The following is a 26,375-nucleotide window of genomic DNA, read 5'->3' on the forward strand; positions in this document are numbered from 1 at the left end:
TCTCCAGAGTCAGGCCTGCCCTTGTTCCCTTTCCCGAGGCTGGCGCAGGCCCCTCAGCCCAGAGAGCACTGCAGCGGTCAGGCTCTGCGGGTAAGGCTGGGGCTGCTGCTTTCATCCCTAGTTCAGGAGAAGCCTGGTTAGAAAAGGCCACACCAGAATGGGCACCCAATATGCCCCCTCGCCAGGCTGCAACTGTCTGCCCCAGGCTTCCTCCTCTTTTTCTATTTTTTATTTAATATTTATTTATTTATTTAGCTGCGTCAGGTCTTAGTTGCTGCTCGCAGGATCTTTTGTTGTGGCGCAAGGGCTCTTTGTTGGGGCATGCAGGCTTCTCTCTAGTTGTGGTGCGCGGGCTCAGTAGTTACAGCGCGCGGCCTCTAGAGCACATGGGCTTAGCTGCCCCACGACATGTGGGATCTTAGTTCCCCAGCGAGGGGTCGAACCTGCGTCCCGTGCATTGAAAGGCAGGTTCTTAACCACTGGACCACCAGGGAAGTCCCTGCCCCAGGCTTCTGAGGAAGGACCACCATCTTGGACAGCTCTGGTCTGGGAAGGGAGAGGAGGTCCTGCAGCAGCCCTTGGGATCCCTGGGTGGCAGGGCTTGAGGTGAGGGTGTCTCTGAGAGTTCCTTGAGTTCCTGAGCCCCTTCTGCAGCCTCTGGGCTATGGGTTCTGTGGCTGCTATGATGGACGGCTTTAGGAATAAATGGCTCTAGAGTGCTCAGACTAGGGGTATTTGAGAAATTTTCTAGGAAGCCTTATGGGGTCTGGTGACAGCTCAGGCTGGTCCCTTGAACCCTCATTGGGTTAACATAGTTCTTTCTCTCCAGAGCTCTGGAGAGGCAGTCAGGGGGCCCTCCTAGAGTGGCTGTGAATCTTGGGACAAGGACCTGAAATGACTTTCAGCCTCAGCCCTCTCTCCCAGGCGGAGTGGCTGGGAAGCTCAGTCCCCCACCCTCTGCTCCTTGCCTCGAAGCCCATCTTGGCTCATGGTGCCTCTGTAGAGGTGGGGCTGGGGGCAGGGAGCCTTGGGGGCTGACGCTAACAGCTTTGGACAGGGTGGGAATTTCCACTCCTATCTAGGGAGCCATCAACACTGCGTGCCCTGACCTGGGCCTTTGGCCTCCAAAGGGCAGTGGGAAGGCCGGCCCCAGGGCCAATCCCTGGCCATTAATCCCTCCTGCCAGCCTGAATATCCACCCAACGTGGTCAGACAAAGGCCTGCCCAGCCCAGCCACTGTGTTCCTCCCGCCCCAGGGGCTCCATTCAGACGCTGGGCCGCCTGGAATCCAGGCCCATGAGAAAGGGGCCGCCTTCACTGGCCATCTTATGCCCGGATGCTCAGCCGCATCCCGTCCGGCCCAGGGCCTGTGAAAAGAGGGCCCAGCCACGCTGAAAACAAGGATTAGCCCTTGGGCCACTCCCTGACACTGGCCTGCTTGGCTCCGGGAAGCAGGCCCAATGGAGGGGGCCAGGCAGACACAGAGAACTGGAAAAGTCTGGGTTCTCACCCCTTTGGCCCAGCTCCCTGCCCCCACCCTTCCCAAGAGTAGCACAGCCAACCACACATTCAGTATCATTTATTGAACATATACTATGTCCCAGTCTCTACACATGGACTGGAAAATTGAAAGTATAAGAAAACTGCAGTCTGCCAGGGGAGGTAATAAGAGCCATTCTCCACAACCTGCCCCCTACCCCAGGAGGCTGTGGGAGAGGCATCTGGAAGGGGAGCTTCAGCCCTAAGGGAAGGTGAGAAAGATGGTGGCTCTGGTTCTGTGCCTGAGTCTAGCTTCAGGGTTCTGCTACACCTGGTTGAAAATATGCAGGCTCTGAAATCACTTCTCTGGCTCTGCCTCTCTCCTTCCCTTCCTGGTTTAATACCAGACATGCCAGGTGTGTAGTAGAAAGGAAATCTCCTATTACCAGGTGCTAATGTGGGCCAGGCACTTTCATACATGATCTCATTTGAACCTCATAACAACGCAGAGAGGGTCCATTATTGTTCCTCTTGGCAGGTGAGGAAACTGCGGCTCAAATGAGCAATCGGCAGCCCAGGTCACTGGGCTCTTGGAGCCAGGTTCCCTGCTGCTGCCGCTGCTTGTCTTGCCTTCCTCTTTGGTGAGCTATTCATTGCGACTGTACCATCATATGCTCCTAAGGCCTGTGTCAGGCAGTAGGATGCACGGTGGAGAGGGTACTGAGGTCAGGTCTGTTTGTGTATAAACCAGGCTGACTCTTCACTGCTGTGAGTGTGGCGGGGGGGAGGGGTTGTCTCTAGAGCTCCGAGTGTCATCTTCTCCTTCCTCTCTGCTTCTACAGCCCCCTCTGCCTGCCTCTCTCCGAGTTGTAATTGTTTGTGTGTCCATCTCTCCATCAGATTGTGAGTCTCTTCACCTCTGTCTCCCCTGAGCACTGGCAAAGGGCCTAGCACAGAAGTGCTCGATGAATGATGTGGGCTAATGAGGCCAAGAGAACCGAAGAAAGGACGGATTTGGATTCATGTGGAATTGACAGCACTTGCAGATTGCAGTGATGGGGCCTCGGTAAGAGCCCGAGATGGTGTCCATATTTCTGATCTGGGTGGTGAGGGGCAAGGGGTCCACTGGCTGAGATTTGAAATGCAGGGAGGGGAGGAGGATGGGGTCGGGGGTGCATGAGGCTGAGCGTCATGTCCAATGCACACTTGGACATGCTGACCTGGAGGTCAGCAGAGAGGCTAGGCATCAACTTTGCAGCTGAAGTCGTGAGAGCTGGAAGGCCTCCAGAGTAAATTACTTCTACAGTCTCGGCTTTACGCTACGGTGTTCCTAGTCTTGGTGCCAGTGCACTGAACTCTGGGTTTAATCCCACTTGCCACCTACTAGCTGTGTCAGGTTAGACAAGTCTCTTAACCTCTCAAAGCCTTAGTTTCCTTATCTGCAAAATAGGGGTATTAATAGTACCTACCTCTCAAGGTGTTCACGTTTAAGTGAGCTAATGTGCATAAGTGTTTACCACATACACAATGCTCTGTAATGGTGGCTGGTATATTATCAGCTGAGATTGGAGCTGGGAGAGCGGAGTCCTGGAGCTTCAAGTTTGGAATTTGAAGTCCTAGGCCCTCTGGCTGCTACAGCTAGCTTTGATCATCTGTACCCAGGGGCACTCCACATCAGGGTCAGAACTGGTCGGCTCTCAAATGCCAACCCTGCACTTGCACCACCCCAAGAGTGAGAGGCCCCTTAAATCTGGGCCACTTCAGTTGCCTTACCTACTCCCAGCCCTGTTCCCTTGAACTTGCCTATCTCTAAGACAGACAAGTCTCTTTAAGACAAGGCTCTTTCATCCTTTAGTTCCCTCCAAGCCAGGTCTGGCTTTCCTGTCACTTTGGAAAAGTTTCCTGAAATAGGCTCAGGGTTGCATCTCTTCTGAACCATGTGGCGGGTGGTGGTATTTCTTAGAGCCCGGTTTTAATAAAGACTAAGACCACCCCGCCTTCCCCAGTGAGATGCGAGTCTGGCATTTCTGGGACAGTAAGCAGCTCCCTCAGACCTCCAGTCTGTGGAAGCACTTGGGGGTCACTCTCTGACCCAGTAACTGCTCCTTGGAACTCTGCGCTGTGCAGGCTGTGTTTTGTGCATCTTCCCAGTGTGCATGACATGAGTGTGTGAGAAGGGGAGCCCTTTTTCTAGAAGAGAAGATGCATGGAGAAGAGGCAGCCAGAAGGCAATTCCAAGTTATAGATTTTCTAGGGGGCTCTTGATTTAAAGTAGTCAGTCCTCCAGTTCCCAAATCTGCTAGCTGGACCACTTTTCACGATTTTGTTTTTTCAAAGGATGCTGGCCTGGATGGGACAAGATTGTGGGGGAGGTAGCAGAGAGCGGAGATGCTGACCCTGGAGTCAGGAAACATCCTCCCCTGAGACACGCCGGCCTCCTGCTCTCCCCTTCCCCCACCGTACCTTTCTCCATTGCCTAATGTCCCAGGGTGGGCCTGGCACCTCCCCGACCAGCACAGTATCAGGATGCTGAGGGCTAGCAAGGAGGCCCTGTGCGGCTCTCATCTCTGCCCCAGCTGGGGTTGGAAGGACCGGGAGGGGACTAGGAGAGAAGGATGGAGGGGACAGGAGTTGGCTGGGAGAAGCATAATGGGGAGGGGGCCCAGAGAGTGCTCTGAATGGGTGGATTTGTGACTGGCATTGAGCCAAAGGGGTGGAGGTTGAGGGAGGAGCGGAAAGGGAGGGGAGCTGACGGAATCTGGTGGGATGGGGCCAGGGCCAGGGACTGACCCCATGGAGATGAGGAAGGGATGAGGCTGGGTCTGGGACTGACTGACCCAAAGGGACGAGACCAAGGGAGGGGTGAAATGTTGGGGGTGGGGGTGGGGATGGGGATGGGGATGGGGGAGAACTGTCAGCATCGTAAGAGGATTGGGAAGGCAAATTAGAGGGGAGGCGCTGGCCAGCGGAGAAGGTCCGAGCCCTCGCCCCTGGTTTGGGGCACAGGGGGAGGGGGCCGTGTCCATATAAGGCGGGCCAGCGGCCCCAGCTCTCTCCGAGAGCTCGGGCAGCCCGCCACATTCTCATGCCTGGGCGCAGCGACATGGAGCCGCCGGCCGCTTTCTCGGGCTTCCCGGCCCCGCCCTCGGTCGCGCCGTCGGGGCCGCCGCCGTCGCCGCTTGCCGGAGCCGAGCCCGGGCCGGAGCCCGAGGAGGGGGCCGCGGGCCGCGGGGAGCCGGAACCTGCGCCGGCGCCGGGCCCGGGCCGCCGGCGCCGGCGGCCCTTGCAGCGCGGGAAGCCGCCCTACTCGTACATCGCGCTCATCGCCATGGCGCTGGCTCACGCCCCCGGCCGCCGCCTCACGCTGGCCGCCATCTACCGTTTCATCACCGAGCGCTTCGCCTTCTACCGCGACAGCCCGCGCAAGTGGCAGAACAGCATCCGCCACAACCTCACGCTCAACGACTGCTTCGTCAAGGTGCCCCGAGAGCCGGGCAACCCGGGCAAGGGCAACTACTGGACGCTCGACCCGGCGGCCGCCGACATGTTCGACAACGGCAGCTTCCTGCGGCGCCGCAAGCGCTTCAAGCGCGCCGAGCTGCCCGCGCTCCCTGCCGCGCCGCCCGCGCCCGCCGCCGGCCCGCCGCCCTTCCCGTACGCGCCCTACGCGCCCGGCCCCGCGCTGCTCGCGCCGCCTCCTCCCGCCGCTCCGGGCTCCACGCCGCCCGCGCGCCTCTTCAGCGTCGACAGCCTGGTGAGCCTGCCGCCCGAGCTGGCGGGGCTGGGCGCCCCCGAGCCGCCCTGCTGCGCTGCGCCCGACGCCGCCTTCCCGCCCTGCGCGGCAGCCGCCTCCCCGCCACTCTACTCGCCGCCGCCCGAACGCCTGGGGCTGCCCGCGACGCGTCCTGGCCCCGGACCGCTGCCCGTCGAGCCGCTGCTGGCCTTGGCAGGGCCGGCGGCCGCGCTCGGCCCGCTCGGCCCGGGGGAGGCCTACCTGCGGCCGCCGGGCTACGCGCCGGGGCTGGAGCGCTACCTGTGAGCCCTTCCAGCCCGGCGGAGTGGCTCGGGCCCCTCTCCCCCGGGAAGGGGCGCTGCCTGGGAGCCCCCATCTCTGCCCCCTTGGCTTGGAGCGCACCTCGGAGCTCCCAGCTCTGACTGATGGACTGAGCACACCTGTTGCATCCGTCTCTGCCCCCCCATCTCTGGGGAGCCTCCCGCCGTCTCTCCACCGGACTGAACCCCCCTCCCCACCGCGAACTGTGAGGCCCCCGTTTCTTCTCCCTCCACTGTGCACGCCCCCCACCCGCCAGCGCTCTTTTGGGTCCCACGTCTGGGGACCCTGGATCACCACCTGTGAGCCCTCACCTCGGGTTTCTGGTGAACTCCAAGCCTTCTGAAGCCAGACCTTCTATCTCAAGCCACTTCCCGACTGGCTCCTCATTTAACCTTACCTGGTGTTTTTATAAGACAAGGAGTCAAACCCAGGTCAGACTGGGTTTATGACTCCCTTGCTGTTGTCCCTTCATCCCCCCACAAGTTTGTCCCTGCACCCCCAGTTATCTGTACGTTCTCGGTTTCTTACTGGGAGAGCGCTCCCCTTCCACACAGACGCACCTGGCTGAGCTCTTGCAGACCCTGAGTACAGTTCTTCATCTCTGAGACAAGCAGCACCAGGGGTTCCTTGACTGCAAGGGGAGTTAGTGGGCTGCCTCACCATCTGGAAAACTTGGGACTTGTTAGGTTATTATTATTTTTAATTAAAACTAGTTTAATTAAAAAGAAAGAAGAAACCTTCCTCTGGGCCCGGTGTGTCGGCTGGTGACTTGGGGGAGTGGTCTGGGGAGGCAGTGGGGGAGCTTTGCTCAGGATCTTGGGTCACCACATGGGGTGAGCCCCTTGTGAGTTATTAGGCAGAGGTTCATGAAGTAGGATTAGGATGTGATTAAGCCATAGCTGTGCACATAGTAGGCCTGGTAAAATGCCACCACCTGCCGCGGAGGCTGGTAGAGATGAGATGGGGCGTGCAAATGAGTGTATTGGGCCAGTGGGTTTGTCTGCTGTGTGGGATTATTCCCAGCTCCCATGGATAAGGGAGCATTGGCTACTCCTCCAACAAGGACTTACTGAATGTGCCAAGCAGTGGGAATATATCACTAAACAAATGGGCAAGATCCCTGCCTTAAGGAGCTTATGGATCCGTGGGGAAGAGACATTACCAATCAGTTCTCAGAGAAATGAGACAAGAGCTCTAGAGCCTTCCACTCAAACTGTGGTCCAGGTCCCAGGGACCTGGGAGCTTGTTAGAAATGCATAATCTCAAGCTCTAACTCAGATCTACTGAATCATCAGATTCCACATTTTAACAAAATTCCCGGGTGATTAGTATATGCATAGTATTCTGGAGGAAAGGCACCGTGCCAAGGCTGGGGCTCAGTTTAAAAGTCTACTCCCTACTTTAAGGAGTGGGACCAGGCTGCAGAACCATACATGCCCCGCTGGATGAAGCTTGATTCTGCACCATCAACTATGGCCCCTGTCTCACCTCTCCTGCTGGATTGGGAGCTGGGGCAGCAGGGACCTGACCTGACTCATGACTGTCCCCAGCACCAAGGACAGGGCAGCACTGAGCAGAGACTAGGAGGTTGCAGCATGAGGGAGGGAGTTGGCCTTTGACCCTATCCTGCTCTCTGGTGCTGACCCAAATGCTAAGCATCAGGCTTTTCCAAGCTCCTTTGCCCCAGGGTTTTCAGTCTAGTAGGGCCTGGATTAGGTGTGGGGAAGGGCGGGGGAGGGGATCAGTGTGTCTGAGCCCAGGGTGAACGTGATTTGCATGTTGGACGTGCCTGGTGCTCCTCTCTTAGATACAAGAGTTTAAACCTCCGGGGCAGTGATTGAGGGTGAAAATGGAGCGTAGGCAGGTCAGAGAGAAGACCGGTTCAGGAAATCTGAGAAGGCGGGGAAGGCCCTCTTTGGAGGTAGGGCAGTAGGTATGCACAGTCTGGTATGAAATGCTCTGGATAGACCCCGCTCCCTCAGCTATTAACCCCTGTGGGCAAGAGTCAGATCTAATTTGCCTGATGCATAGTGGTCCTTCACGTAATATTTGATGACTGACTGACTGAGTGAATGAACCCCTAGTGTCTAATATTGTGCCTGACTTACTGAATAATGATTGGGTTGACAGTACTTTGGCACCTTCTTACCCATTCTCACTTTTAGTCCTCGTGGTGATCTGCAAAAGAGCTGAAAGAGGTGAAAGAGGTGGAGGTGGAGACTAGGTCCCCATTGGTCCAATAAGAAAATTGCCCCTCCCTGGGGCCCAACAGGTATTGAAGATCCTGCCCTCAGTTCTCTAAGGAGTAGAGCTCCACAGAGATGAAAATGCAAACTTTCTTCTGCTCCAAATGGTGTTACAGCCCCTCCTCCTGCCTCACAGCACTTCTTGAAAAATTCCTTCTAAATCCAAAAAATTTCCACAGAAGGGAAAGTGAGGACCCTTCTTACTTTACTGAAGCCAGGAAGTGCTTCTTGAGTTCTGAATTCAATTCCTGCCCCTACCATGTAGGTCTCTGTCCCTGGGATCTTGAAATAGGACAAGATGGGAAATGTCTGCACAGAAATACTAGAAAGGTCACTACTGAACTGGAAAATCAGAAAGATTTTATTTCAAAAATGCCTCTTTAATTTTCCTTTATTCAACAGCATTGAGGGCTTACTGTGTGCCAGGCCCTGTGCTGGGCTCTGAGGCCAATACAGATACAAATACAAGAGTGTTTATGCCCTTACAGAGTTCATTGTCTGGAAAGCTACATGTCATAGAGTGCCTTAAGAATTTTGACACCTTGGGAGGTGTTGAAAAAACAAAACAAAACCCTAATTCAATTCTTTCTTTAAAAAATCACCAAGTGGGACTTCCCTGGTGGCGCAGTGGTTAAGAATCTGCCTGCCAATGCAGGGGTCATGGGTTTGAGACCTGGTCCGGGAAGATCCCACATGCCGCGGAGCAACTATGCCCATGCGTCACAAGTACTGAGCCTGCGCTCTAGAGCCTGTGAACCACAACTACTGAGCCCGCATGCCACAACTACTGAAGCCTGTGCGCCTAGAGCCCGTGCTCCGCAACAAGAGAAGCCACTGCAATGAGAAGCCCGCGCACCACAACGAAGAGTAGCCCCCGCTCCACGCAACTAGAGAAAGCCCGCGTGCAGCAACAAAGACCCAGTGCAGCCAAAAATAAATAAGTAAATAAATAAATAAATTTATTTTAAAAAACAACTGATAAAGAAGGGGTGAACACGCAAAATACATTCTCACATATGAAAGAAAATGCAGAGTTCCTCAATGAAATATCAGCAAATTGAAGCCCGTAGGGTATTACAAAAATGCACAATCAAGCAAGTACAGTTTATTCCTGGAATGCAGGATGGCATTATTAGAATTCTTAGCTCCACTTAATAGAAGATGAAATTGGGGCTCATAAAGGTTAAGTGACTTACCCAGGTCAAGCTGCAAAGTAACTGATTCAGAACTGGACTCCAGGTTCCCCTGACTCCAAAGTCATTCTCTTCCTCTGAGAAAGAGGCCAGTGGAGGTGGAAACTTAGATGGAAAGCCCCAGACACCAATAAAATTCCTCAGCTCACCCCAATATCCATGCCCCCCCAACTCACACCCACAGTCCTGATCTTGAAAGCTACTTTTCCAAGACAAATGACAAGTTCTGGTTTCCTTTTTCTTCCAGTTTTCCACTTCCTCCCTCTTGGACACTTCCCCTCTCTCTCCCCTTTCCCTGAACTCCTCTCTCTCTACCCCCTTCTCCCCTCATTAATTTTGTGGAGACAAAAGCGCCACCTATTGGCCACCTTGTATGCACCTGATTTGAGCAGAAAATCAGTGGAAGGAAGCCAGGATCCATTTGGATGTTATTTTGGGCTGGGGGTGGCTTCTGGTGGCTGAAAGGCACTTGCTCATGGGGAGCCCAGTGATTTGTTTTAGAAGAGGAAAACTGGCTGTAGTTCCCACCTCCCCTGGGAAGCCCTCCCAGATCTTCTGTCCTCCCCCATTCTTCTTGGCAGCCCTTGATGCTGACCCATTGTAGAAGGGCTTGGAAAGTGGGTGGGGTGAGCAGTCCTAGGTGCAAAGGATTGATCCACTCTGTAAGAGGGAAAGAGAAGAAAGCGTGCTGGGCTGGGGTCAGAAACCTGGGGTCTAGTCCCAGGTCACACACTTAGGCAAGGCCTTTCCTTTCTCTGTCCTTCACAGCAATTCACAACTCTCTCCAAGCTCCCTGATTGTGTGCCCTTCCCCAGCTGAGGACTCAGAGCTGAATCAGACACTGCCCTGTTCAGAAGAGTCAAGTATCGGCGGGTGACAATATAGTGTGCAGAGTGCTGACAAGATGAGGGAGCTATTAGGTCACCTTGGTCACTCACTGGCTTGGGTCTCTGCCCTGAGCTCAGCCTCAGGCTCCTTTGAAACAGGGGGAATGTGCCCTGGCCTCTCTGCCTGGGTGGGATGGCCTTTGTAACCAATCAAGCCACTGCGACCGTGGGTAAGGATATTCTGACCCGCCCAGCTGGGGGCTTCCCAGGACAGGGTCTGTGTCTTTTCTGTCCACTATCTCCCTCACTGGGCAGCCTGGCCAGGGCTGGGCACACCTGAGATATCCCTTGTCTAGAGGCTGGACTTGGGGTTTAGAGGATGAAGAGAATTAGAGACAAGAGGCCTGGACCCTGCTTCAGGGAGACACAGGCCCCATCTTGGGCATCAGACCACCTCCCTGAGTTGAGGAGGGGCTGGGGCTTGGTGAGTTTCACAAGGAATTCTTCCTGGAGGAGGTGAGCTTGGTTTGGGATTTGAAGGAAGGGAGGGGAGAGTCTGCTGCTCCAGTTCCTATGAAATCCCCTTTCCTCCATCCTAATCTCTGTCCAGACTGGCAAACTGAAAAAGTCTGACTACTTCCAAAGCCATTTAGGTGGGACCAAGAGGTCCCAAAGACAGAGGGCTGGGAACAGAAGAGAAGGAGGGCAAGGAAGAAAGGAAGTCTGGGGTCCTAGCTTCCAGACTCCCTGCTGCTCTGCCTGAGGGCGGCAGGCCAACGCTCACAGGTGCCCACTAGGTGGGGCTCTGACGTCCCTGCTTTCCACACTGCAGCCACCAACCATTTCCTCAGGTTGGAGCCCAGAGAAACTGTTCAGTGCACAGTAATGGTTTTTATTACTCTTATGTGCTGCACACTCAGCCTTATTTATTGGAATGATTCCACTGTTTCTTTTAAAGTATTTATTTAATTGTTAAATAGGCAATACATTTACTTGGCTTTGAAAGTTAAAAGAGTATTCAGTGAAAAGTCTCTCTTCCATTTGTGTTCCCTATTTGCCCCAACAGGTAATCAGTTATTAGTTTTTAATTCATCCTTCTAGATATTTTTGTTGCATATACAAAACAAAACAAATATACATTATTTTCTCCTTAAAAAAAAATTGGAAGCATAATATTTACACTGTCATGTATCTTGACTTTTTTCACTCAACAATATATCTTAGGGGACTTCTCTGGTGGTCCAGTGGTTAAGACTCTGCGCTTCCACTGCAGGGGACACGGTTCATCCCTGGCTGGGGAACTAAGATCACCTCATGCTGCGTGGCATGGCCAAAAAAACAAAAAACAGCAACAAAAAAACCCCAAATATATCTTAGAACTCTTTCCAAATCAATACATAAAGAACTTCTTTATTCTATTTTACACAGCCTACTATTCCCTTATGTAGATGTGCCATTATTTGCTTAATAAACCCACTATTGATGGGTATTTGCATTGTTTCCAACCTTTTGACATTCCCAAACCAGCCACAATGAGACCTCATACATATATCATGTGTGCAGGTATATTTGCAGGAAAACTTCCTGGAAGTGCATTTCCACACAGCCCTTATCAAGACACTAACCTCCCTGTGTGGTCACAATGGTTCTTTGGGCAGCTGTCCTCTTTTATTTATCAAAGGGACCCTTAGTGACTGTGGTCAGAATTTCACCTTCTCAACCCTCACTGCCCTCCTCCCCAGTGGCCTTCCCGCAGATGCTTTGGCCTCTGGATTTGGGAAGGCCGGGCACTTGCCACCTCCACCTGGGTGGGGTCTGTGCTCTGGCCATCAACCTGTGCAGGGTGATGGCCCCTTCTCCCTTCTAGCCCCCAAGCCCTGGGCATCATTGACAGGTGCAGGGAGCTAGCTCTTTGGATCTCTACTGTTCTAGCCTCCAGGCCTCCTGCCAGATGCTGCCATCTCCCCTCCTGGCCCTCCCCGTCCGGGCTCCAGTCATGACTCCCTTTTCCTGATCATAGAATCACGTTCTAAGATCTGCTCCTCTCTGGCCTCGGATTTCCCATTTCATTGCTTTTAATCCCCCAAATCTGAGTAGCCCCTGCTTTGTGAGACAGAGTGGACAAGGGAAGATCAAGCAGAGCCCCTTGAGAGGCAAGCATGTGACTAAGGGGAGACAAACTCCTGGCTGAAAGCAAGTCCCTCCACAGCCTGGGAACCTTGGGGGTCATCTCAGACCTGTGACATCAGCTCATATGGCAGATAGCGCGCCATTCGGGGCTGACCTGGGCCGGGATGAGAAAGAACCTGGACAAGGCCAGGCTGTGCAGAAACATGATAATTAGTATTGCTGTGAATGGTAATTGCTCACATTTGGAATTATAGATAGGGCACAGTAGTTAAGAGCCCCGATTCTGGGGCTTCCCTGGTGGTGCAGTGGTTAAGAATCCACCTGCCAATGCAGGGGACATGGGTTCGAGCCCTGGCCTGTGCAGATCCCACATGCCGCGGAGCAACTAAGCCCATGTGCCACAACTACTGAGCCTGCCCTCTAGAGCTCGTGTGCCACAACTACTGAAGCCCGCGCGCCTAGAGCCCGTGCTCCGCAACAAGAGAAGCCACCGCAATGAGAAGCCCGTGCACCGCAACGAAGAGTAGCCCCCGCTTGCCGCAACCAGAGAAAGCCCGCACACAGCAATGAAGGCCCAATGCAGTCAAAAAAAAAAAAAAAAAAGAGCCCTGATTCTGGATCCAGACTGTCCAGAACAGAAGATGCACTTCTCACATGTCAGATGAGGATATTGAGGACCTGGGAGGGACAGAGGTTACACAGGAAGAAAGGGGCAGGACTGGGAGAAGATCCCAGGCCTCGGGACTCAGGTGCAACTGCTCTGCTCCAGTCTCATGGACAAACCAGGGGGAGGTGCATTCTCTTGGCAGGTTGGAGCAGGCATGCTCAGAAATGTCAAGGTTGAAGAGAGCGAGGAACCTCACAAAGGCCTCCTGACTCATAGTTTGCTCCAACTAGAGTACTAGGTCTCAGGAATCCCTGTGAGGTAGCACTAGGAAATTTCCTTGGTCTCTGTCTCCAACCCAGCTATCTGGATACTTTACAAATGAGAAAACTGAGGCTGAGAGATTATTTGTCTGAGACTAATAAGTGGTGAGAGCTCAATTAAAACCCAGCTCTAAGACCTGTACTCCTTCTGCTACACCTGGATGCCTCTAAGATTCCTACCCAGTGATTATCCAGCCTCTACTCATGCATTTCCAGTGATGCGGAGCTCACTACCATCAAAGTAGCAGATCGAATCTCTGAGGGACAGCCCTGTTGGAATTTTTTCCTTCCATGGAGTCACAGAAATTGAGTCTCTTTACAACCTTCAGGCTCCCTTTTGCCTTGGCCTTTGTGTTCCAGGTCAACCCTGCAGAGGTTTGGAGATGGCAGCTGTGTCAGCCCCGAGCCCTTTATTCTCCAGGCTAACACCCCAGACCAGGCCTTTATGTCTATGGGACATTCCCCCACCCCTCCCTGTATTAATTAGGGTTAAGTTCAGCTGTGAGTAACAGACACCCCTCCCCCCGAACCTCGCCTACCAAAGAAAATTCCACAACAGTGGCTTAACCAAGATTGAAGTTTGTTTCCTTTTCACATAAAAGTCTGTGCAGGCAGTTCAGGATGGTATGGCACCTCAATGGTCTCAGGAACCCAGGATCCTTCTTTCCTGTGGCTCTGCTGTTTGTGAAGTTAAACTCAAACAAGCAGAAATTTGATTCAACCTACCTTAAGCAAAAAAGGAGAATATCTTTAGAATATCTGGGAAGTCTAAGGGTTCTAGTTTCAGGCAGAGCCAGAGGACTCAACATTGTTACTAAACTGTGTCCCTTTAGGGTGTTTTCTTCTGTGGATGGGCTGTCAAACAGCACTCTCCAGAGGACAGGAAGGATGGTTGCTGGCAGCTAGGCCTACGTGCTAATCTTCTGATCCAAAAGGAGAAGCGCCCCTCCCAGAGCCCCAGAGTCCTTATATCCTGGTGTCTCAGAGTCTATATATCAAATCTTGTAGAAGGAATGATTGGCTCAGCTTAGGTCACTTACTCCTGCCTAGACCTATCACCGGGCCTTGGACGGGCAATGCTATGTTTGATCCAGCCAGGTTGCCTGTCTGCTCCTGGAGGTAAGTGTGAGGGGCACAGAGATTGGACAGTCCCATCAGGACCACATGGAATACAGGAGGGGAGGTGTTACCCAACAGAGAGGTGGGACGTCTCAAAACTGAACATGTTCGGCTCACCATACTAAGGAGATTGAGTTTTGTCTCATAAGCAATGGAGAGCCCCTGGGAGATTTTGGCAGGGTTTGGCTGGTTTGATTGGTCAGAACCATTTTAAAAGAAGGAAACTGAGGTAGAGAGCATGAGAGAGAAATCCAGTGACTGCTGGGGTCAGGGACCAGGGAATAACTCTCTCTGATGGGGGCACACATTCTCCTCCCTTCAGGGATGGGGACTGATGGGGGAGAAACAACGTCTGTCCTTAGAGAACACGTATCTCTGTTGATGACATAAGCTGGAGACAACCTTATCTAGAGTCACAGACAGTGAGAAGTATGTTGTATGATTCACTCATTCACTCATTCATTCATTCACGTTTCCACATAGGTAACATTGAGTACCTATTATGTGTTGGATTTTGTGCCTCGCAGGAGGTAGAGTGTTTAATGATGATGAAGATAATGATAAGAAACATTTACTGAGCTTCTTTCAAAGTTTCAGGCACTGGGCTATGTGCCTTCTATGCATTATCTCATTTAATCTTCACAACAACAAATGAGGTAGGTACATTATTGTCCCCATTTGGTAGAGAAGGAAAGATGAGGATGAAGACAATATAATGCCTGTTCTCAAGGAGCTCACAGTCTACAGAGGGTGACGGACTAGAAAACAAACCATGACAAGAGAGGGAATTAGCATTTTGTGAGCACAGAGGCAGGAGCCCCTCACAGCCTGGCCAGTGTGGGGTGTTATCGGGGGAAGCAACTTATAAAACTTGACATTTGAAATGGACAGAGGATTAGGAGGAATGAGCCAGGAAGGAATGAGCTGCATGCAAAGCTGAAGAGGTGAGAAAAAGCAAATCAGAGGTAGTGTAGTGCAGGGGTTGGCGATGAGGCTGGACAAGCGGGCAGGGGCCAGGCTGCCTGGTAGCCTGTGCAGAGAAGCACATGATACCCAGAAGGAAAGCATCTCTGAGGAGACCTCAGGCTGCCAGGCAGGTATCATTGGAGCCTTATACAAATTACATGCAAATCCCACACCCCCCCCCCCCCACAGCTTCTCCTTTAACTTTCTAACTGCAAGCTCCAGAAGGCCTCCTCCTGCTGATCTGGGATCTCAGAAGCACCCTCTGGGTATTCATTAATGCCCCCTCTCTCCCTTTCCCTGGCAGAAAGGAGGGTGGTATTTGCCTGAATTGAAGCTGTTTGCAGCCTCCAGCAGACCTGCCTGCTGATGTAAGACACTCAGCCAACCCCTGAAATATGCAGCCCTTCAAAGTGGTTTGGGAGTTGGGGGAAGGAAGAGTCTGACCTTCCAGGGCAACTTTGCCCTCCCTTCCTTCCTTACTGCCCGGTCCTGGAACAGGAACCCGCCCCCTGCCCCCCCACCCCCCCACCCTGCCACACACACACAAGTTCCTTCTCGCATTTCCCCTCCCCATTCCGGTGAAATGGAGAGGGCTCTGGGCTGAGTAATGGGAGACTAGGGATCTGGTTCCACCTCTGCAATCAATTTGCTGTGTGACCTTGGGCAAGTAAGCCGCTCTCTGGGTCTCAATTTCCCCATCTGGGAAAGGAACTTTGGAAATCTGCAGTCCAATTTTGGGATAAATGACTTCATTCTTTATTTACTGGTGGGGTGGGGTGGGGAAGAAAAACAGCACATCCAGCGAGGAATGCAAAGGGTGGGTGGAGTGGATGGACTAATGGTTTCTTTGGTGAAGGGGAGGCAGGAAGCAGGTGGGTCGTGTAGTGCAGTGTACTGCTGGAGTAGAGGCTTCAGGCTTTAGGTTCTGAGGAGCTCAGAGCAGGAAGAGGGGAAGATGAGTTGGGCTCTCAAAAAGGCTTCTTTCTGGAGAAGGCGGGATTTGAGCCAGGATTTGAAGCCTGGGTACAGGCTGGGAAAGGAAGCAAGCATGCGCAAAGAGGAGTCTGGAGGTTATGAGTCTCTGGGTGACTTTGCCAAAGGAGTGGGGTGGGGAAGGGGCGCTTTGGTCCCAGACACGGTCGTTCAGTTCTTGCCTCTCTGCGTGGATGCGCGGTTCCTCCAGAGGTCGCTGTTTCCCAGGAATCCGTCACCAGCGTCCGCGCCGCAGGGCCAGAACTCCCGCTGGTCCCCTCGCTCGGCTTCTGCGGGGCTTATGTGACTCCGCAGCAGCTTCGGAAGGCTCAGGCCCGGCAATGTTTCCCCGCCCGCGCGGGGGCTTACGGCCTCACCAGTTACCCTGCCGGGGGCTCCGAAAGGCTAAACATGACTGCGTGTGTTTGCGTTCGTGTGTACAGGGTAGGGGACCGAATTCGGACGGCTCTGCACACCCCCCCCTCCCTCGCCGCCCCAATTCCGGTCTGCGAAAGGCCGTCCGGTTCCCGAGGCACTGCTGCCCTCGCAGGCGGCGAGGAATGGGTAGGAAGGAGGCGGCCGCTGCAGTTTTCCTGGCTCTCCGCACGAAGCCCCTGTACCCTCTCCTCCCTCTCCTCGCCACTGTCCCAGCCCCCTGCCCAGGCTCGCATTCTCACATCCTCCTTCCCTGCCGGGGTCACGCTGTGGCCCGAAGTGGGTCTGCAGCCCCCGACCAGGTCGCACCCCTTCAGGCCCCGAGGTGGAGCTGTGGGCCTGGCTGGCGAGCCTTCCAGGGCTGTCCCCGTCACAGATGTGCGGTCGTGAAGGGAGAACTCGGCACCGGCGCCAGTCGCTCAGGGACGTACTTGGGCACACAAAGCCACCGTCGACCGGAGGGGCAGTCACACGCGCGCGGACCCGGCAACCCAGGACGCACGTAGACAGCAGGGCACTTTGACCTGAGGCCCACGCTCTGACACACCTGGAAGCGTCCCCTACTCCCCTGCCCCGGCGGCACATCTCCCACGCGTGTGGGGCCTGCCCTGCCCCGGTCGCTGCGAAGCCGGCGCCCCAAGTCGGGCGGTTTGGGAGCCGCGCTGTTTTCACCCTCTCCTAAGCCCGCAACCCTCTTCCCGCGAACGAACGAGAGTGCACAGGCTCCGAGGCGCCCTGGTCCAGCAGCGACCGCGCAGTGCTGCGGCCGATGGGTACTCGCGGGGGGGTCCCGACCACGTAGCCCGGGGGCGGTGGCCGTGCACACTGGAAGAAGAGAAAGACGTTTCCTCCAGGAGGTGGAGGGTATCCGAGCTGTGCGGGGCCGCAGAGGCTCCGACCCCTGAGCCCGCGCCTGGGGGTGAAAGAGCACACGCGGAGGCCCTGCCGTCTCTGTGCTCGCAGAGGGGCCGGCCTCTCCCTGAACTCCTGTGTGTGGGGAGCCCCGCCGCCTGCAGTTCGCCCCTGCAGGTCACACAATCTGGAGTCTCCCGCCTCCCACTCAGGGCCAAGAGAGCCGATCGCCTTTGAGCAGGCGAAAATCTGGAGGAGAAAGGGGTCGGGAGATGAACCCGCTGCGGCCAAACAACCGTCTTGCTCCAGAACTGCGGCCACAGGGAGGGACGGGAAGAGGGGGTGGCTGCGCGGGTCTCGTCGCTTTGCCTGAGCCTGGCCACGTTTGTGAATAAAATTAGAGAAGTGTGCAGGCGTGGGGTCCCCTGCCCGGCTCAGGCGGCGCTTTGGAGCCCGGCTGCACCGAGGGCAGACCTCCGCGCTCGCTGCACTTGAGCCCTCGAACCCTGGGAAGGCAGAGGGAAATCTCCGCGCCGCGCCCCCGCCTCCAGCCAGCTCAGCGCCGCTCTCGGCCGGTTTCGCGATTGACTTAATTACATTCTCATAACCATCCGAGTGTTCTCCTTTCCCTCGAGGCGAGGAGAACAGCACGTCTACAGGGAGCAAAAGAAGGGAAGGGAGGAGCCTAAGGCGAGGGACGCCATTGACAGCAACACATCGCAATAAACACGCAACAACCTCTCCCCGGTGCTCCGAACATTTTGGAGTGGAAAACCCCTGAACAGGCGCCCCCCAAACGCATCCTCCCAGTCGTTTCTGAGCTGCTCAGGGGAGATGGCTAAATAGTGAGATAGAGGAAGGAGGGGGACTGGGAACTACCAGTGACATTGTAACCAAGACCTGGTAAATCTGTCGCCTCCTGCTTCTTGGAGGCTGCAGGCATGGGTGCTGGTGCCCGGGCTTCTGGGAGAGCACCCAGTTTTTCGCGGAGCGGAGTGACAGACTCACCCGGGGACGCACACACGACCCGAAGACGTCAGAGAGGCTGAGCCTGCAGACGGGAAAGCCTGGAGCCACGGGAGACGGGCAGGAAACTAAACGAACCCCGAATACCGGGTCGCCCTTCTCCCAGCCCCAGTGCATGTACTCCTGGCATTGTTCAAAACAAATTTGCCCAGAGCCTTGGGAAGAATGAGAGGGTCCCAGAAACACCCTTCCCCAGGCAAGAGTCGAGCTCGTCCAGGGGTTAAGCAGAGTTATTTGGATAGATAGAGGAGCTCTAGACTGGGAGCCTGGACATCTGGGCCCAACTCAACTCGGGGCCCTTCAAAAGCCTTGCAAGCCACTGGATCTCCTGGCCCTCAGTTTCCACTCCTATAAAACTGTGGGTGTTTTTAAGCATCTGGAGGATTTCTTAAGAATCACCTTGCAGAATGGGCTGGGGGGCCATGTCCCCTTTCCTTAACCTGGGTCTCAGCGGCATGGAGTGTGCAGCAGGGCCAGGCAGAGGTGGCGGCTGGTGGCTGCAGCCGCTCTATAGAGAAGTAAGAGTCCTGACTGGAGCAAGAACCAGGATATTTGGGCAACAAATGCCTCAGCTAGTCTTACCCTTAACTTGGGCAGGGTGCTGGAGCATGGGGAACCAGGAGAGAGTGCTGGCAGAGAAAGAAGCTACCGGTTCACATTTGCCGTTTTAGAAATGAAGACATTTAGAAAGTGAGATGGAGAAGCATGATGTCAATGCTGACTTCCCTCCATTTACTTAGACATTAGCAGAGCTGAGCTGGGCTGGAGCTGGTGTGTATGTGGTGGATGGTGAGTGTCAGAGAGAGCTTCATGTAGTGATGAGCAACCTTGGGGTGTGTGTAAGTTTGCCAGATAAAATAAATCTGCTAAATCTAGCACCGCTGGGTATGTGAGTTTATCTGGACTCATGCAAAATATCAATACTTCTCTCCAAGGCCTTTTTTTTTCCCCCTGGAGGGACCTATCACCTAAGGAAATTCTGATTCCAGGGCCGCTAGTCCCTGTCCAATTTCCTGACAATGGTTTGAGGACTGGACCTCTTCTTTTCCCCAAGGACAGTCTTTTTATGCAGACCCAGCATACTGGGTGGATCCCCTTGGTCTGAGGTCCCAGAAGGGGGTGCCCAGTGGACTTGCTCTCACGGGATATGAGCAGCCAGACCTGCCTTCCACTCTCTTCTGCTCCTAGCCGGATGGCTGGAGAGGATGGAGAACTCTATCATGAGGATTCCACGACAAGGGTGCACCTGGCCATGCTCTATCATGTTGTAGGAGACTTGAGTCCTCACCCGCCCACGCGCCCACCGCGGGCTTCTGTTGCTCCACCTGTGGAATACACTAGATTGGAGACTACTGTTGGGTGAAAGGGAGATTTCATCCACCCTCACATGACCCTGCTGAGATACAGCCTGCAGAGGTTGCAAATCCCCTCCCACCCTACTCCCAGCACTTATCTACAGAGGACCTAATTCAGCACTGGAGAGGATTAGATAGCAGCAGTAACCCAGTCCAGGGCTAGACCATGGTTTGAGATCCAGGTGGGAGACTATAGCACCCCTAACCCCTTTCTCTCTCCCCAGGAGTCTGCAAAGTGCCTTCAATACCCTCCTTTGTAAGTAGCCTAGAGTGATATGGCTACTTTTACACATTTGTCAGGGGGTGGCTGTTTTTAACCTCATTTTTACAGAGGAAGAAACAAAGACACAAAGAATTATAGCAACATATTACAGAACAGGTAAGTAGTGAAACCAGGACTGGGATCCCAGCAGCCTGGCGCCAGGGGCTCTTAACTTCTACTCAGAGCAGGAAACTGAGGCTGGGAGGGGGAAGTAAGTTGCTGACTGTCCTACAGCCTGTGACAGCTGAGCGCAGCCGGGTCTCGCGCCTCGCATGCCCGAGCTTTGACCACGGCGGGGCGCTGTCGGGGCAGCAGCCCGTCCATCGGCTCAGTACTTGACCACGTCCAGTGCCCATCTCCCCTGTCACCCCCAGAGGTTGAGATGGGCCCAGTCTGGGCTGGAGCTACTGGTTGCTGGGTTCATGGAGGAAGGCCAGGGGAGCAGGAGGACTATGGGCAGGACCCCAGCTGGCGAGAAAAAGGGCACAGGACCAACACCGTGTGCACAGGATCCTGAGAGATGAAGGCAACACTGGCTTGCCGTTGAGATCAGGGTTCATTGACGGACGTCTCGGTGGGGGTCCTGCTGCCTGTCTGTAGAGCCTGCAAGACCGGCCAGAAAAGGGGGCAGTGGGGAGGAGGGCTAGTGGCCCTGCAGTGCGACTGGGGGTGGGAGAAACGACGAAATCGAGCGAGGGATTCTCGGACCCACGAACAGACATCCAGATAAATGCAGGATTTCCACAGGAAACAGAGGCAGAGATTCACCGAGGGCGAAACACAGAGTTACAGGGCTTGAGTGAGACAAACGGATACCAAGACAGAAAAAGGTCGGATACAGGCAAACTCGGCGATGGACCGGTCCGCGCTCCCGAAATACAACCGAAGCGCCCCGGAAAAGTTCTAGGAAGCGGGCGACGGGCAGGCGGAGCGCTCCCCGGGTCTCCCCGCACACACTGCCGCGTCTGGAGCCACGCGGCGCGGCGACGGGATGGGTGGCGGGGTCCCGGCCTTGGAGGGGAGGAGAGGGGCGCAGCCGGAATCTCTCACCTCTCCGAGGCCCGAGGCTGAGAATGCCAAGTGTGCTCCTCGCGATCACTCAAGTGCGACTGCCCTTGGGCCGGAAGCCGCTCGGGCTCCTTCGGGCCCCCCTCCGGCGGCGTTGGTCCGGGCGTCTCAGGCTCCGCTGGCGCGCCAACTGCGCTTCGGCCTTGGTGGCCCGGGCGCTGCCTTGGGGAGATGATGGGTGGGGACTGTCGCTACTACTCCCAGCTCCGGCTGGAGCCCGCGTGAACCTTAACATCCAGGGCTAAGCGCACTGAAGGCAGCGGCCCCAGAGAGCGGAGAGTTTGCGGGATCTGCGGGGAAAGGAGGACCCGCCTCGAGCCACCCGAGCCGCACTCCCGCCGCGGCGGCTGTTTGTTCCCGCCGGGCCCCTCCGCGGAGGCACTCCGCCCGCCCCCGCCCCACCCCGCTCAGGGAGCTCCGCCCCGGGCTCGCGCTCTTCCGCCTTAGGCTGCTGCCAGGCGGGAGGAACTAATTTACCGACCTCCCCTCCCGGGGTAGGGGGGCGGTTGGGGGCCGAGACCGGCTGTGTAAGGGAAGGCCTCAACTCCTTCCGCCCGCGCCCGGGGCGCAGGCCCCCGCTCGGTTTCCCAGGGCAGCGGAGAGAGCCGCCCCCAGTCGGGTGCTCATCGAGAGGTGAGAGCGGCCGAGTGGGCCACGAGGGGGCGCTGCGGAGCTGGGGGGACACCCCTCCCTGCCAGCCTCAGTCCCCCGCCCCCTCCCCGCCCGCGCGCAAAACACACTCGCCCCAGAGGCAGCGCGGCGGAGCCCGAGCCGCGGCCGGAGCGGAGCCGGAGAGCGGCGGTGGCGGCGGCGGCACCATGACCCTGGGCAGCTGCTGCTGCGAGATCATGTCCTCCGAGAGCTCCCCGGCCGCGTTGTCCGAGGCCGACGCAGATATAGACGTGGTGGGCGGCGGCGGCGGCAGCGGTGGGGGGGAGCCCCCTGCCCGTTCCGGACCCCGCGCCCCCCGGGACCTACTCCCCCACGGCCCCGAGCCTCCCCCAGAGGAAGCCGAGGGGGACGCCGCTGAGGACGAGGAGGAGTCCGGCGGCTGCTCGGACGGCGAGCCCCGCGCTCTAGCGCCCCGAGGGGCGGCGGCCGCAGCGGGAAGCCCAGGGCCAGGCACGGCGGCGGCCCGGGGCGCGGCGGGGCCCGGGCCCGGACCGCCGTCGGGGGGCGCGGCGACTCGGAGCCCGCTGGTGAAGCCGCCCTACTCGTACATCGCGCTCATCACCATGGCCATCCTGCAGAGCCCCAAGAAGCGCCTGACGCTGAGCGAGATCTGCGAGTTCATCAGCGGCCGTTTCCCCTACTACCGGGAGAAATTCCCCGCCTGGCAGAACAGCATCCGCCACAACCTATCGCTCAACGACTGCTTCGTCAAGATTCCCCGCGAGCCGGGCAACCCGGGCAAGGGCAACTACTGGACGCTCGACCCGGAGTCGGCCGACATGTTCGACAACGGCAGCTTCCTGCGGCGCCGCAAGCGCTTTAAGCGGCAGCCGCTACCGCCGCCGCATCCACACACGCACCCTCACCCTGAGCTGCTGTTGCGCGGCGGGGCTGCGGCGGCGGGGGACGCCGGCGCCTTCCTGCCGGGCTTCGCGGCTTACGGCGCCTACGGCTACGGCTACGGGCTAGCGCTCCCGGCCTACGGCGCACCCCCGCCGGGCCCGGCTCCGCACCCGCATCCACACCCGCACGCCTTCGCTTTCGCCGCCGCCGCTGCACCTTGCCAGCTGTCGGTACCCCCAGGCCGTGCCGCGGCGCCTCCACCCGGACCTCCGACGGCTTCGGTGTTCGCGGGCGCAGCCTCGGCTCCGGCCCCTGCGCCTGCGCCGGGCACAGGATCGGGCCCGGGCCCCTCAGGCCTGCCAGCCTTCCTAGGCGCGGAGCTTGGCTGCGCCAAAGCCTTCTACCCCGCGTCCCTGAGCCCTCCCGCAGCAGGCACCGCGCTCCTGCGCCAGGGCCTCAAGACGGACGCGGGCGGCGGGGGCGCCGGGGCCGGGCAGAGGCCTTCCTTCTCTATAGACCACATCATGGGCCACGGTGGCGGCGGGGCAGTACCCCCGGGCGGGGGCGAGGGCTCCCCGGGATCGCCGTTCTCGGCGACGGCGGGTCCTGGGGGTCAGGCCCAGGTCTTGGCCATGCTGACTACCCCGGCCCTAGCTCCAGTGGCCGGCCACATCCGCCTCTCGCACCACGGGGACGCGCTCCTGTCCTCAGGGCCCCCGTTTGCCGGCAAAGTAGCAGGCCTCAGTGGCTGCCACTTCTGACCGTGTCGGGATCTGGGCCACTTAAGCCCGCACTCCTCAGTCTCTCCCGGGAGCTCCTGCGGTCGCAGCGGAACTCAGGGAGTCTATTTATGAAGAGTCTCCAGACCTTGGGCCGGCGCGCGTGACTTAGCACTTCAGGCTCCACGCACAGAATCTCTCCGATAGTTGGGACGAAGCGGGCTCCGTCGCTCAGGGAGAGGCCCGGGTCTCTACGACGAGGTCGCTAGCCATGATCCCATTCCAGTTTGAGCAGTAAAAGGGGGAGGGGGAAGTCTTCGCTTTTCCCCAGTCTCTGCGCCTCTTGGCAGCCCCGGAAGAATGCTTTCCCGGAGAGGTGCCCGCCCAGGCCCGGCAGATCCCGCCAGAAACACCAACTTCGCAGAGAGGTCTCCCTTTCTGCTTCTCCCTCACTCCTTCCCCAACTTTGAGGCCCTGATTGTCCAATATTATAATTTAAAGACACCTATTATCTGCTTTGTGCTTAAAAGAAAAATTCAACTTTTTTTTTTCCTTGCTGTTCTCCAAGGAACTTCGTTCTCTTGGAAGCCTACAGCAATGTCTACACAGGCGAAGGTGAAAGGACAGGTGAAGCGAGGGATCTCCACAATCCCTGCGCAATCCCGGAATCCCTCTCCATTGAGGAAAATCCTCCCTCTTTTGTGTTGGGGCGCTTTTGAAGGAACTCTACCCCTTTCCTGTGGCCGGCTGGGTCCAGCCATCCAGGGTCAGCAGCCCTCTCAGCGGTCTGCTACGTCCCAGGCCCTGGGATATTTATTGTAGCTAAAGGCAATGAGGTTGGGGTGGGAGAGAAGGGTCTGGGTCAGGGACTGGAGAGGCGGGGGGCGGCCAGGGCACATCCTGTGGCAGGGGTCCTGTAATTATGTGTAAATATCTGTACAGCGGGCTGCTATCTGCATTCTCTGTCCACTGGGTGTGCATTGATTTAGACTTCTCCACTTGGGGAGACTCTGTGAAACTGTCTGATGGTCTGTGTGGAAGAAAAGAAAAACCTGTCTCCCCCCCACCCTCCGACTCCCCATTGGTGTCAATTGAATAAATGTACGTGAACTCCAGCAGTCACCAGCTCTGTCTGCTTGCCTGCACTCCCCTTTCCCAGTCCGGGGTCTCCCGGACTCCTAGGCAGAGTGGATTGAGGAAGGGCCCTGAGCAGCCCAGGCAGGCAGAGGAGGGCTTGGGCTTATCAGATACGGGGGACAATGTGGCCTTGGCCTTTGGCTGTTAATGGGGCCAGGATTCTGGGAAGGCTGTGACCCCTCCAGCGCTTTCATTTTCGCTCTGGTCACAGGAAGGTTTCTGCCTGGGGTTCCGCAGAGAGGCTTTGTTTCAAATGCACCTGGGGATTCTCATCTTCCAGTTTAGACTTTAGCGTGGCCTGGGCTGATCTGGGTGCCTCGTGCTCATGGACACTATCTATACCCATTAAGTACAATTTGAGTGAAAGTGTTTACTGATGCATATTCTGTAAGTCTTTCTGTGCTTCTATACTTGGGGGCTTTTATGGAGCTTCTGTTTGTGTTTGTCTGGGTTGTCATGCAGCCTTGCTTTTTGTCCTTTTTTTGCAGGGGCGTTGGTTGTATTTCAGGATATCTGTGTGTTTATTTCTATGTGCGTCTGTGAACGTGTCTCTGTGTTTTCTGTTCTCTGTCACCATCTCTTTCTGTGTCCCTAAGAGGAGAGAGGTCTCTCTCTGGCCATTGTAGGGCCTTCTTTGCATTCCCCCCTGCCACCCCCTCCCACTCCTGGCACATGGAACAGTTAGAGTGAAAGGCCTGAATTGGAGACTGTGAAACCCCTCTCTCCTCTAGCCCGAGAAGCTTAGAGGGGCACTATGAACTAAGGGAGAGAGTCCGTGAGGCCCTGCTCTGTTAAGGTAAACCTCCCCAACCCTTGAGCCATGCTCAGAACTGGAACCTGTTGCCTGAGTTGAGTGCAAAGCCATTGGGCTGGCTGGAGTCTTCCATAAGCCCTGTGCCTGGAACTCCCAGTGGCCAGACTTGCAAGTGTGTTGGGTGAGAGGTGAGGCTTGGGGTGAAACAAAGAGGGTTGCTTAGCTCTTTTCTCTGAACATTCAACTGCGGTCATAGGAGAAAAAGAGGAATATGGAGGTGCAGTGAGAGGCAGTTCAGCCTTCACAGAAAATAGACACATGCTGGGGGCGAGTGTTGGGAAACAAGCGACAGAGAGACAGAGAAGGAAGAAGAAAGGGTCAGAGAACCAGATGTAGAGAACTTGAGAGGGGCAGACAGGGAGAAGCCATACAGGCTGCTTTAACTAGATTCTCAGGCATTAGGAGCAGTAGGAAAGAAGGAAGAGGTAGAGGACAGAGTACTCTGTACGAAGAGGGTCAGAATCAGGATCAGGGTGAGAAGAACACGCCAGGGCTGAGGAAGAGGGGTTGGGACTCCTAAGTCTCTTAACCCCTTCCCCAACTGGGACAAGGTTCGAGGCACGTATGTTAAATGCAGCCCCTCTGCCAGAGGTGAGGTGCCCTCTCCTCCATCTTGATGAGAGACTGCAGGAGTGGAGGGAGATGGAATGCAGGGAGCCACCTTCCCATGATTTTATTGAATAGTCCAGGAGAAGAAAGGTTAGATTCAACGGTAAAAAGGGAAATGTCTGCTGATACTGGGATAATTATGGCCTCTGGCTGGCTGCTTCATTGACTTCTGTTGCTGAATTTGATTTCATTTCTTTTCACTTGAGGAAGGTTGAACATTTGAATATGACCATGTGTTTGCCCTTAGTAAAACACTTTATAGCTTACATGGTCTCATTTTTCATGAATATGTCACTTCCAGATAGTAGGTTGGAACTTCAAGTAAAAGACACCAATTTGTTTCTCCTCTAGAAGAGAGAAAATTAAGTCAGCCAGAATTCATATCTGATGGTGTAGATAGATGAGATATTTCCACACCTGCTACTTCCAGGAGAAGCAGTAGATCCTTCTGGATTCTTCAGTGTGTCTTTGTGAAGGGTGTGTGTGTGTGTGAATTTATCTATGCTTATTGCTTGGTGTAGATGTATGTGGCAGAGGGTCTGCGTCAGGAAGAGCGAGACATAAGAGGATTGGGGAAGAGTGAGATGCATCCTTCCAGGCAGGGGCTTCTAGGGAGCTTTGGGGTCCCAGACCAATGACTCAGACCCCGGTTTCCCCGTGGGTCAAGAAG

General features: G+C 55.8%; 2 protein-coding genes across 2 annotated transcripts; both read left to right on the forward strand.

The window, feature by feature from the left end:
- Positions 1 to 4,564: 4,564 nt before the first annotated feature.
- Positions 4,565 to 5,716, forward strand: FOXE3 (forkhead box E3). Its single transcript, XM_068537952.1, has one exon. The coding sequence runs from the start codon at positions 4,565 to 4,567 to the stop codon at positions 5,516 to 5,518; it is 954 nt and encodes a 317-aa protein (XP_068394053.1). The 3' UTR covers positions 5,519 to 5,716.
- Positions 5,717 to 21,243: 15,527 nt separating this feature from the next.
- On the forward strand, positions 21,244 to 24,260 carry FOXD2 (forkhead box D2). Its single transcript, XM_068539843.1, has one exon. The coding sequence runs from the start codon at positions 21,730 to 21,732 to the stop codon at positions 23,185 to 23,187; it is 1,458 nt and encodes a 485-aa protein (XP_068395944.1). The 5' UTR covers positions 21,244 to 21,729; the 3' UTR covers positions 23,188 to 24,260.
- Positions 24,261 to 26,375: the final 2,115 nt, after the last annotated feature.

The sequence above is a fragment of the Eschrichtius robustus genome, chromosome 3, assembly GCF_028021215.1.
Source record: "Eschrichtius robustus isolate mEscRob2 chromosome 3, mEscRob2.pri, whole genome shotgun sequence".
Classification (NCBI taxonomy): Eukaryota; Metazoa; Chordata; class Mammalia; order Artiodactyla; family Eschrichtiidae; genus Eschrichtius; species Eschrichtius robustus.

Excerpts from the sequence above, each read along its gene's own strand:
- FOXE3 (XM_068537952.1), top strand. The coding sequence starts at position 4,565 with ATGCCTGGGCGCAGCGACATGGAGCCGCCGGCCGCTTTCTCGGGCTTC.
- FOXD2 (XM_068539843.1), top strand. The coding sequence starts at position 21,730 with ATGACCCTGGGCAGCTGCTGCTGCGAGATCATGTCCTCCGAGAGCTCC.